The sequence below is a fragment of the Entelurus aequoreus genome, linkage group LG05 (genome assembly GCF_033978785.1).
Source record: "Entelurus aequoreus isolate RoL-2023_Sb linkage group LG05, RoL_Eaeq_v1.1, whole genome shotgun sequence".
Classification (NCBI taxonomy): Eukaryota; Metazoa; Chordata; class Actinopteri; order Syngnathiformes; family Syngnathidae; genus Entelurus; species Entelurus aequoreus.
In genome coordinates this window covers 56,266,893-56,279,789 of record NC_084735.1, presented here as the reverse complement: position 1 = coordinate 56,279,789, position 12,897 = coordinate 56,266,893, and the positions used below count along the sequence as shown (strand labels likewise).

General features: G+C 39.2%; 1 protein-coding gene across 2 annotated transcripts in view; it reads right to left on the bottom strand.

Moving 5' to 3' along the window:
* Nucleotides 1-12,897, bottom strand: part of ripk4 (receptor-interacting serine-threonine kinase 4) — a 62,857-nt gene that overhangs the window by 16,837 nt on the left and 33,123 nt on the right. Inside the window, exons 2-3 of one of the 2 annotated variants that reach the window (XM_062048429.1) lie at nucleotides 10,638-10,879; nucleotides 7,886-8,177 (exon numbers count right to left, since the gene is read on the bottom strand). In XM_062048429.1, the coding sequence (XP_061904413.1) occupies nucleotides 7,886-8,143 (258 nt within the window). In that variant the 5' untranslated portion in view covers nucleotides 8,144-8,177; nucleotides 10,638-10,879. The remainder of the gene's footprint in view (nucleotides 1-7,885; nucleotides 8,178-10,637; nucleotides 10,880-12,897) is intronic. The other variant, XM_062048428.1, reaches the window with a different exon arrangement.

Below are 12,897 nucleotides of genomic sequence, written 5' to 3'. Positions count from 1 at the left end.
AAAATTATGTTTGATACTTTGTGTGTACATTACTCAGAGTAAGGATGTGCCCATTTTTTGTGAAAAAGATTTCATAAACCACAAAATACGATGCCGCCTTGCTGATACTTTATTTATTTTTGGCGATAGCACCTAACTGTCTATGTTCATACACAGTGTGGAGCCACTTCTTTAAGTAAATAATACTCAACTCCATTGCGGAAAATAAACATGTATTATTATCACTGGAGGACAAGGCTAAATATGTTACATGGTATGTTACATATGTTACAAGCAGAAGCAAACAGGAAAGCATGCTGATTTCAGTGCTAGCAACTTAACTAGCTTGAAACAATAGAAGAAGTAAGTGTTAAGTAAAGTTTAAGAAGTGTAGATGGAAGCGCGTTTTCGCAGAGAGTAAGCCGATATTAACAGGAAATGAAAAGGCGGATTAATGACATTTATAAAAAGGATATATAATATAATGTTGCTGTGTAGGGGCTAAGCGTACTTGTAAAGGGAGGGTGAATCGTTCCATTTACAAGTAGTGTTGATATCAAAGGTAATATCAGTATCTGATCGATACTGGAGTGATTGATTGATATTTTTTATTTTCACCAAATCATTTTTTATTGTTTTAGTTACTGTTTACAAATTTAGGGATTAATTCCTTTGACACAGGAGGACTTAAGAGGTAAAAACCAAAGGGTTTAAAAGAGTAGCAGTTTTTATTTTTGTTAAGTTATTGTGTACTAATGACTTTGTATTGAGGTGGGAGGAAACCGGAGTACCTGGAGGGAACCCACGCAGTCACGGGGAGAACATGCAAACTCCACACAGAAAGATCCCGAGCCCGGGATTGAACTCAGGCCCTTCGTATTGTGAGGCACATGAATGTTGTCTGTCTATCTGTGTTGGCCGTGCGATGAGGTGGCGACTTGTCCAGGGTGTACCCCGCCTTCCGCCCGAATGCAGCTGAGATAGGCTCCAGCACCCCCGCGACCCCAAAAGGGACAAGCGGTAGAAAATGGATGGATGGATGGACTTTGTTTTGATCAAACAATTGTAAGTCATAAAAGAGAATAAGTAACTAGTTTAACTATTGTGTTGATATTGTTACACTCTCCATAGCACTCACTATAATAAACACATTTATAGGTAATACACGTGATCGATATCAGCCGATCAGGTCCCTGTTTTTCTTTTGGGTGACCCAGCTTATCCTCTGACGCCATATCTCACAAAAGAATACCCCAACCCACAACAACAAAACTTTGGGTATTCTTTGTGCAAGTTTGAACGACTGAAGGCACGCTTTGGTTCACTGCTCCGCCCCATGGACATTAACCAGACTGACCTATCATTCGTTGTGTATGCTTGTTTTGTACTCCATAACTACTGTGAAGCCATGTAGGAGCCACTTAACGAGCAGTCCGCGGTTGCCGCCTCGGAGTACGACCGCCATTTTTAGCCTCCAAGCACAGGCTGGATTGCAAAAATGGACAATAAAGGTGAAGGCAAAAGAGTGAGGAGTGTCCTGACCAGATATTTAGATCCCTAGATTACTTGTTGTAAAATGTTCTTTGTCACATTGTCTACTTTCTCATGCAGATTAAAGATTTGATTCATGTATGATGGCTCAGGTGTGATTCACTACAATAAGGCCCCACAGCACACTGGATTCTAGTTCATTGAAATACCACAACATTGGTATGTTGTGGTATCATCGACCGCTGCACGCACATCCTGGAAGGAATCCACCTCAAGATAATGAGGTGGATTAATAACGTAATAATAGGAGATACAATTTAATTTAAAAACTTGCACACAAAACACAGCAAACAAATGTAAAATGCACAGCAAACTATTTACAATATAGCTCTTTTAAATAACTTCACAGTGAAGTAAAGTCATCTACTGGAGAGCTTGGAGCAGATGGACGCTCAGGTGGATTATTATTTTTTTCCCGCGCATGCGTACTAGGTCGCGTTGCGCCGGCGGACGGAGGGGGGCGGGGGTCTTAAATGGTGGCATTGTTGTGTGTGGACACGGATAAGGTTAGGTGGGATTTACCCTGGATGACCTTATCCGGCTTAGTGTAAACGGGGCCTAAGACTGCCAACATGAGAATGTTCATATCACAACAACTGCGCCTTAAAGGCCTACTGAAACCCACTACTACCGACCACGCAGTCTGATAGTTTATATATCAATGATGAAATCTTAACATTGCAACACATGCCAATACGGCCGGGTTAACTTATAAAGTGCAATTTTAAATTTCCCGCTAAACTTCCGGTTGAAAATGTCTATGTATGATGACGTATGCGAGTGACGTCAATCGTTGAAACGGAAGTATTGGTACACCATTGAATCCAATACAAAAAAGCTCTGTTTTCTTCTCAAAATTCCACAGTATTCTGGACATCTGTGTTGGTGAATCTTTTGCAATTTGTTTAATGAACAATGAAGACTGCAAAGAAGAAAGCTGTAGGTGGGATCGGTGTATTAGCGGCTGGCTGTAGCAACACAACCAGGAGGACTTTGACTTGGATAGCAGACGCGCTAGCCGACGCTAGCCGCCGACCGCACGGATGATCGGGTGAAGTCCTTCGTCCTTCCGTCGATCGCTGGAACGCAGGTGAGCACGGGTGTTGATGAGCAGATGAGGGCTGGCGTAGGTGGAGCGCTAATGTTTTTATCATAGCTCTGTGAGGTCCCGTAGCTAAGTTAGCTTCAATGGCGTCGTTAGCAACAGCATTGTTAAGCTTCGCCAAGCTGGGAATTATTAACCGTGTAGTTACATGTCCATGGTTTAATAGTATTGTTGATCTTCTGTCTATCCTTCCAGTCAGGGATTTATTTATTTTGTTTCTATCTGCATTTGAGCCCGATGCTATCACGTTAGCTCAGTAGCTAAAGAGCTTCGCCGATGTATTGTCGTGGAGACAAAAGTCACTGTGAATGTCCATTTCGCGTTCTTGACTCTCATTTTCAAGAGGATATAGTATCCGAGGTGGTTTAAAATACAAATCCGTGATCCACAATAGAAAAAGAAGAAAGTGCGGAATCCAATGAACCCTTGTACCTAAGTTACGGTCAGAGCGAAAAAAGATACGTCCTGCACTGCACTGTAGTCCTTCACTCTCACTTTCCTCATCCACAAATCTTTCATCCTCACTCAAAATAGGGACGGCGTGGCGAAGTTGGTAGAGTGGCTGTGCCAGCAATCGGAGTGTTGCTGGTTACTGGGGTTCAACTCCCACCTTCTACCTTCCTAGTCACGTCCGTTGTGTCCTTGGGCAAGACACTTCACCCTTTGCCTCTGATGGCTGCTGGTTAGCGCCTTGCATGGCAGCTCCCGCCATCAGTGTGTGAATGTGTGTGTGAATGGGTAAATATGGAAATACTGTCAAAGCGCTTTGAGTACCTTGAAGGTAGAAAAGCGCTATACAAGTATAACCCATTTATCATTTATCATTTAATTAATGGGGTAATTGTCGCTTTCTCGGTCCGAATCTCTCTCGCTGCATTGTAAACAATGGGAAAATGTGAGGAGTCCTTCCTCCGGTGACGTCACGCTACTTCCGGTATAGGCAAGGCTTTTTTTTTTTATCAGCGACCAAAAGTTGCGACCTTTATCGTCGTTGTTCTCTACTAAATCCTTTCAGCAAAAATATGGCAATATCCCGAAATTATCATGTATGACACATAGAATGGATCTGCTATCCCCGTTTAAATAAAAAATGTCATTCATAAAGCTAACAACACGTGGGAAGAAATGCCGTTAACATTTGGTGACGATAACAGCGACATTGTCATCCTCTACGTTTGCTCCAGGTAAAAAGCCTACTGTATAAAAATATGTTAGCTTTGCTTTTTAACTTGCAAGAGCTTAACATGCATAATCAGCTCGGTTCCTCTTACTGTACTTTGTAATGTTAATGTAAAGTTTTTGCTTCACTTTCATTTGTAGTTCAATACTTTTGAAAAAAAAAAAAGGTCTTTATTTTACTCCATACTCCTCTGCTCATTTTTTTTTATAACTTAATTGCCTTAATTGCCTCCATGAACCCCCAGCACATATTTTAAAGATGAAAAAAGAAAGGTGTTCATTGACCCGGGTTTTATTTTGTGCAATACTAAGAAAATAACACTCCATTGTGGTAGTTAGGTGTTTTTATGTTGAAGACGTTTGCAAAACAATTGCAAACATGTTACTATACAAATAATTGGATATTGTTTTGATTCAAATGTGAACGGTACCCATCCCTATTTTTCAGAGATGTTTTGTAATGTTATTTTGTGGTATTTGCACCTAAATATGTGGTTTATTTTGGATAAGCACTCCATTTATGCAAGTACATCAGTTGAGGAATATGGGGACAGGGGGGTTTCTGGCTGGCTGAAATATTGTGTAAATCACTTCATAACATGTTCTGGTCGAGTCCTCAATTACAAAATAATTAGCAGGCTGAATATAACATTTTATTGATTAATAGAGAAGGTTAAACATTGTCATGCAGCAATATGAAGACCATTAACTTCTCCAACAGGCAATGTACAGAATATCAGACGTATTTATTCACGTAGAAATATCACAGATTACAGCTGGGATAGGCTCCAACCCCCCGTGACCCCAAAAGGGACAAGCGGTAGAAAATGGATGAATGGATATTACCAAACATCTTCGACAATCAAAGCATGATCATACCAGTCCACATTTTGTGTTATTTATGCGTGAAACTGTTATTTAAACATGGACGTGTAGCTAGGGATGATGTTTGATAAGAAATTATCGAGTTCGAGTCTATTATCGAATCCTCTTATCGAACCGATTCCTTATCGATTCTCTTATCGAGTCCAGATAGGTTGTTGTATAAGGAAAAAAACAATATTTGGTTTAACAAAAGCTCACTTTTATTATATAAGAAAACAATTTAATCTAATAAATAAATATTGACTGTTACCCCCCTAAAAAAATAAAATAAAATAAATAAACATTGACTATTGTTACCCAAAGTATATTCAGTGGGATTTTTCAGAAAAACAAATATATACAGTAACACAAAAACAACCTGTCTCTGTGATCACTATAGGTGTATAAATAATAATATAGTGTTAAATAAAATCAGTCCCTTGGGCACAAAACTGGAAATAATACAGCTCTCCAAAAAGTGCAATTCTGCTGCTATTTGACATAACTGTTTATGATGCTTTGACATTTTTGCACTTTAAAGAAAGAAAGAAAATTCTATGAAGAGAAAAGTTGTTTGCAAATGTGGTTACAATGCTAAAAAATGAAAAGTTAAAGCTAAAAATAGAAATACACTTTATTGAGTTAACATTATTTCTTTATAGGGGGAAAGATGTTATGAGCTAGGGAATATAACAACTACACTACCCATCATGCAACGGGAGTGACGAGCATGCGCGGTAGCCCCTAAAAGTGTTGTTGCATGTCGTCACCCGTGAAAGTAAACGTCAAGAACTCAGCCAACACGCCTCGTCTGCATTATTTATAATTAGACAACACATATACAGTGTGAAAAACAAAAGTTAAAAAAGGGAGATGTGTTGTATATATGTGTATGTGCTGCGGTTGCTTTAAGAACGTTGCGCCAGCTGCCGGAAAGGAGGTGCGTTGCTAGCCTGGTTGCTATGTTTCCGGTGGGTCGTAAAAGTGTTCTTCATGAGTTTGTACCCTGCTCAAATCTCTCAGTAAAGTTATTCATTGGATTATACCTTTTGTTTTGAACTTTATTACACCTTGGAGCGCTTTTTCCCGTCCATTGTTTTCCTGCTTTTGCTATCTGCGCCTAATGACTGAGCTACGTGACTGATTTATTGTGATGTCACATGGAGCATTTCTGGTCGGGACGGGATTCGTTCCGAGGGATTCGAATAAAGAACCAACTCTTTTCTTTACTATAGTGGTCTCGATAACGGGTACCGGTTCTCAAAAAGGGATTCGAGTCCGAGGACTCGGTTATTTTCTTATCGAACAACCGGGAAAACCGGTTTCGAGTATCATCCCTACGTGTAGCTCCTCCTCTGAATGCAAGTGTTCCTAAAGCAGAAATACAAATTCTGTGTAATCTGGCAATTAAGATACCACAAATGAAATATATATGGGATTAATCGCAATTAATTTTGAGTTAACTATGAACAATGCAAATAATCACGATTAAATATTTCAATTGTTTGGCAGCCCTAATTATATTACATTAATTTGTTTTCACGTAAAAACCAAATTTCAAGATGTGGCGACAATGACATTACCCTGGCACTGGGCCACATTCAATAACATTAAGGGGTAACATATTTGGTATGAAATTATATTCTTCATATTATTGGTTCTCAGAATTTTTTACCAAGCACCACCTGAGAAAAATGTGTCTCTCCAAGTACCACCATAAATACAGTAGCGCAGTAGGTCTAAGCATTAATTAAAAACAAGGCAGAGGTTTTATTTGACAAGTATATTTAATATTTTTGGCCACTGTAACATTAAATACAGTTTGAACAATAATACTGTGTTTGACCAGAGGAAAATAAAACACTGTACTTTAATCAAGTAATTATTTGGCGTACCATGGAGCACGCGTACCACTAGTGGTAAATGGAGAATCACTGCTTTATAAAGTCTATTATTTAAGCACTATTGGCCATAATTAATTTGAAAAACATGTCAAATATCATAAACATTTTCTTTTATGCTTAATTTTATTCATCTGAATCCCCAGCTGGTTGCGCACCTGATAGACCCTGTAATGGAGTTGCCACTCGGCAAAAGTAGAAGAGGAAGTTATAGAGAAAGGTATTTCAAGTTCATTTGTGCATTCCGTGTTCAAGCCTGTGAAAATTTAACATTAATACCAACAGTAATGTCTAACTTTATGCCGTGTGCGTCTTCAAACCTCTATTTACATATCTCTGTGTGTGGGAAAAGCGTGCGTGGGTACTCTGGCTTCCTTCAGCATTCCAAAAACATGCATGTTAGCTTCACTGGAAGTATCTAAATTGCCCATAAGTGTGCATGTGAGTGTGAATGAGTGTTTGTCTATCCTGTATGTGCCCTGCTAATATTTGTTAGCCTGTCAATGAGCTAGTCCATTATGCATTACGCTAGCGGCATTAGAGCAGACCTTGCTCTTGTATAATTGTATTGCTTTAACATGGTTCTAAATGTACCTGCACTTCATGTGTGTATTGATGTACTATGCTTTGTGTGCATAGTTTTACAGTGACTTCATTCTGGAGAATATCAATCAACCACCTCAAGTATTTTCATCGCTAATTCAAAGGACTGTTGACATATTTGGCAAACGAAATTCCAACATTCAGGGAGGGCAGAATATAGTGTGTTACGTTTTACAATAAGCAGCAAAAATTTTATAATAGAGCACAATGGTATAAGAAAAAATACACAGTATGTTAATACTAATAACACAGATGTGTTTTTAAATAAACATATGGCATTTGTTTAGCCTATTTTTTGTAAAATATATGCATCATCACCAATTAAATTATTCATGACGTCCTATATATGAAAATGCCATATTGACCACGCCCTTACCGCCACATATATAGGCAATCTGAGGGAAACCCTTGGCCATATTGAATTTTGCAATATGCTTTCCTCTCATATGCATTTATTGTACAAATTAAAGATCAAGGGTTCTATCCTGCTTTTTAAAATGCTATTGGCTTCCAGTGAGGCACAGTAAGTTTCATTAAATAAAATGTTTTTTCGTGAATCTGCATTGAATTGAATGCATTGAATTGAATTATAGAATTATATATTTATATAGCGCATTCTTCTCCTCTTGGCTGACATGCTAGGATTCCTGCAACCATGCCTACTCTGTTGTGATCAACCATGGCTGCAAGGTGGAGGGCTTACCTTGACGTGATAGTGTGCATCTAGCAGGATGTTGGCAGGCTTCAGGTCCAGGTGGAGCAGCGGTGGGTTCATGCAGTGCAAGAAGTTCATCCCCACAGCTGTCTCGTGGATGATGCGGAAGCGCAGCTCCCAAGGCAACGGCTCAGTGGCCAGCAGGGTTTCCAGCGAGCCGGTCTCCATGTACTCCATAACCAAGCCTTGAGGGTTCTCACAAATTCCATAGACTGGCAGAATGTAGCGGAATTTGGCTGCCTCCATTTTTTTGGCCTCCTCCAGCAGCTCCAACCGTTCTCTGGGCAAAAAAAGGAATTGATCAGTTTTGTTGACTTAAGTGGACATACAGTTTTAATTGAGTAAATTGATTCTTGTTGGGTTATTAAAATCTAACGACCTTCAAACTGTAAAACAGGAACCTTGCAAACCTTCTCTCCATCTATTGCTCACAAATAAACTTCTTTCATCCTAAAATTGTATTGCCTCAACATGTTTTTGTCATTAGCAATCTAATTGCAGATCGATTGAATTTAGATTTGAGGTGAAATGGAGTGCACTGCTGAGCCGCAACGAGCACGTATATTACATTTTTCATATATATATATATATTTAAACTGAACAATGCTGATGACGAGTGGGGGGGGCGGGGATGGAGGTCCTGGACTTACCCAGCATGATAGGACTGAGTTTGCGTGCCATTCCCATTTATAAATCATAAATATACAACTGCACACTAAATCGTGTAGAATTGTTTTCCATAACGTAATCTCCGTGTTGAAAAGCTCTGGTTTGACTGGTAATCAAATACATCAATCAATCCACACATCAACAGGATGCCTTTAAGGGCAATTTTCCAGCCCAACAGTGGCTAGTTTTGCTTCAAATCGATGTTTGGCATTAGCACCCAACTATTGGAAATAATAAAAAAATACATGGCGGCATACAAAATTACACAGACATGGCAGAAAATGTAAAATTTTTAAGAGGGTAACTCAGTGTTTACCCACAAAGCAAGTGCGGGAGTAGCGTTTCTTTTCACCCCGCCAAGATGGCAGCGACCGTGGGAAACCGGAAATAGCTCGAAATTGCATGCACCCATATCCTGCTTTTTAGCGGGAGTTGCGGTCTTGTTCGCCTCGTAAGGTAGTTGTATTTCCTGCACTCGGCTGTTTTTTGTACTGCTGCAATGTGCAGTCACTTGTTCCACGCTAGCCACTATCTAGAATGCTACAGTGCGTTGAGAACAAGTTTGCTCGCTTTTTGTTGTCAAATTTGCAGGGCACAGCTAGAATGTGTCATCAACATGCATTATCACGATATAAACATAGTATTAAAAGTAGAGATGCCCGATAATGGCTTTTTTGCCGATATCCGATATTCCGATATTGTCCAACTCTTAATTACCGATTCCGATATCAATCGATACCGATATAGACAGTCGTGGAATTAACACATTATTATGCCTAATTTTGTTGTGATGCCTCGCTGGATGCATTAAACAATGTAACAAGGTTTTCCAAAATAAATCAACTCAAGTTATGGAAAAAATGCCAACATGGCACTGCCATATTTACTATTGAAGTCACAAAGTGCATTATTTTTTTTTAACATACCTCAAAACAGCAGCTTGGGATTTGGGACATGCTCTCCCTGAGAGAGCATGAGGAGGTTGAAGTGACGTTGGGGTGGGGGGTAGGAGGTAGCGGGGTGTATATTGTAGCGTCCCGGAAGAGTTAGTGCTGCAAGGTGTTTATGTTGTGTTCCGGTGCGGATGTTCTCCCGAAATGTGTTTGTCATTCTTGTTTGGTGTGGGTTCACAGTGTGGCGCATATTTGTAACGGTGTTAAAGTTGTTTATACGGCCACCCTCAGTGTGACCTGTATGGCTGTTGACCAAGTATGCATTGCATTCTCTTGTGTGTGTGAAAGCCGTAGATATTATGTGACTGGGCCGGCACGCAAAGGCAGTGCCATTAAGGTTTATTGCCGCTCTGTACTTCTCCCTACATCCGTGTACACAGCGGCGTTTTAAAAAGTCATACATTTTACTTTTTGAAACCGATACCGAAAAATTTGAAACCGATACCGATAATTTCCGATATTACGTTTTAAAGCATTTATCGGCTGATAATATCGGACTGCCGATATTATCGGACATCTCTAATTAAAAGCTCTATTGTCGGCCAAATTAATGTCATTTACATCGTATGCACAACCCTAATATACAATATTAATATCTGATATTGTTCAACATCTTATTTTCGATACCGATATCAACCAGCAGACTAATTTCATGTGACTTGTGGTGTAAAATGAACACATAACTCCTGATTGTAAGACATTTTGCATGTGACCATGCTTGCTTTAACTAAACGAATACAAAGCTAACGTCATGCTTATTTGTTTGGGTAGCACATCAGAAAAGTTGGTAAAACAACCTTAAATGGCTCTGATCCAGCTGACTTTATTTTTTAAGTTTATTCCTTGCAATATTTTTTATTCGTGAATTTTTGAACACAAAAAAACGTTATACATTTTAAATTGTGTACAAAGTAAATCTACATTTTTCTCCTCCTGGCTAAAACTCTTAATTTGGTAGTATCTTCCTCAGCCAACATGAAAGAAGAATTGGCTATAATGGAATTAATATTTAAGGATCCAATAAATGGTAAATGGGTTATACTTGTGTAGCGCTTTTCTACCTTCAAGGTATTCAAAGCGCTTTGACACTATTTACACATTCATCCATTTACACACACATTCAGACACTGATGGCGGGAGCTGCCATGCAAGGCCCTAACCACGACCCATCAGGAGCAAGGGTGAAGTGTCTTGCTCAAGGACACAACGGACGTGACGAGGTTGGTAGAAGGTGGGGATTGAACCAGGAACCCTCAAGTTGCTGGCACAGCCACTCTCCCAACTGCGCCACGCCATCCCAATAAGGAAGTGAAACGGCGAGAGTAGAGGACCAGTGATCGTGAGGTAGATCTTTAGCTTTCTGGAAGAAAAAAAACATTTTGCATTGCTGCCTTACTCCCAATTAGATAAACAATTCTTATATCCAAAAAACACTTTCTAGCTGCCATTTTCATATAGAGTTTACCAAGTTGTACTTAGCAGTGTTTACTGCTGGACATCTGGCAACAAGGACTTCCTAAAATTCACAAGATCTGGTGGAAATCATGTTACACATACCGGGCTAGCGTTTTACTTTACAAATAGGCCGTGCGAGTAGGGATGTCTGATAATGGCTTTTTTGCCGATATCCGATATTGTCCAACTGGGGCGGTATAGCTCGGTTGGTAGAGTGGCCGTGCCAGCAACCTGAGGGTTGCAGGTTTGATCCCCGCTTCTGCCATCCTAGTCACTGCTGTTGTGTCCTTGGGCAAGACACTTTACCCACCTGCTCCCAGTGCCACCCACACTGGTTTAAATGTAACTTAGATATTGGGTTTCACTATGTAAAGCGCTTTGAGTCACTAGAGAAAAGCGCTATATAAATATAATTCACTTCACTTCACTCCAACTCGTAATTACCGATACCGATATCAACCGATACCGATATATACAGTCGTGGAATTAACACATTATTATGCCTAATTTGGACAACCAGATATGGTGAAGATAAGGTCCTTTTTAGAAAAAATAATAAAATAAAATAAGATAAATAAATTAAAAACATTTTCTTGAATAAAAAAGAAAGTAAAACAATATAAAAACAGTTACATAGAAACTAGTAATTAATGAAAATGAGTAAAACTAACTGTTAAAGGTTAGTACTATTAGTGGACCAGCAGCACACACAATCATGTGTGCTTACGGACTGTATCCCTTGCAGACTGTATTGATATATATTGATATATAATGTAGAAACCAGAATATTAATAACAGAAAGAAACAACCCTTTTGTGTGAATGAGTGTAAATGGGGGAGGGAGATTTTTTGGGTTGGTGCACTAATTGTAAGTGTATCTTGTGTTTTTTATGTTGATTTAATTTTAAAAAATTAAATTAAATTAAAAAAAAAAAAACGATACCGATAATAAAAAAAACGATACCGATAATTTCCGATATTACATTTTAAAGCATTTATCTGCCGATAATATCGGCCTGCCGACAGCTCTACGTGCGAGCAAAAATTTTTTTTAAAAAGAGCACACAGGCGAATACAGATGTTAACCCTTTCATTTGCACTTTGCGCCAAAATATAACTTCCGCGTTTTTTTTGGTGCAAAGTGCAAAAATGGAGTGATTGACACGAAAGTGTCACTGATTAACGTGTATGCGTTGAGAACTGTGTTCCTTCTCCTCCTTGCACAAAGGCAGGCTCACACACACGGAAGAACTGTCCAGTAAAAGACGGGAAAACAATTTCATTATCTTAAAACCTGACACAAACTCCACTATGAGAATGTACGGGAGTATGTGAAGTTACGCACTAAAACAGCCCCAGCAACACAAACCCACAAGGATCAACGCTAGATTACTTTTCCTGTTTACTGTCACATGAAAGGAAAAGTGGTGCGCTATTACTAAAGCGGTGTCCCATTACATTGCTAAACATGCGTTCCCAGTTCTAAGAGACGGAAAAAAAAGCTGATTAAATAAGCTTCTGGAAATAATTAAGTCGTTATAGCTTACCAGTCACAACTACTTTACACAAGAAGCACTGACACAACAAATGTTTACAAATCTGAAAGCGTTTAACTGCAGTGGCAATATTGTCACCTGCCACACAGCATCCCTGAAGCAGTTGACCGGTTGTTGATCCTGGCTAAAATCTTTGAGGGAAAAAAACATGTTTACAACAAAAAATATAAACGCAACACTTTTGCTTTTGCTCCCATTTTTGGTTTTGTTTTAGAACTCAAAGATCTAAAACTTTTATTATATAAACAAAAGACCTTTTCCTCTCAAATATTGTTCACAAATCTGTCTAAAGCTGTGTAGTGAGCACTACTTATTTGCCAAGATAATCCATCCCACCTCACAGGTGTGGCATATCAAGATGTTGTTT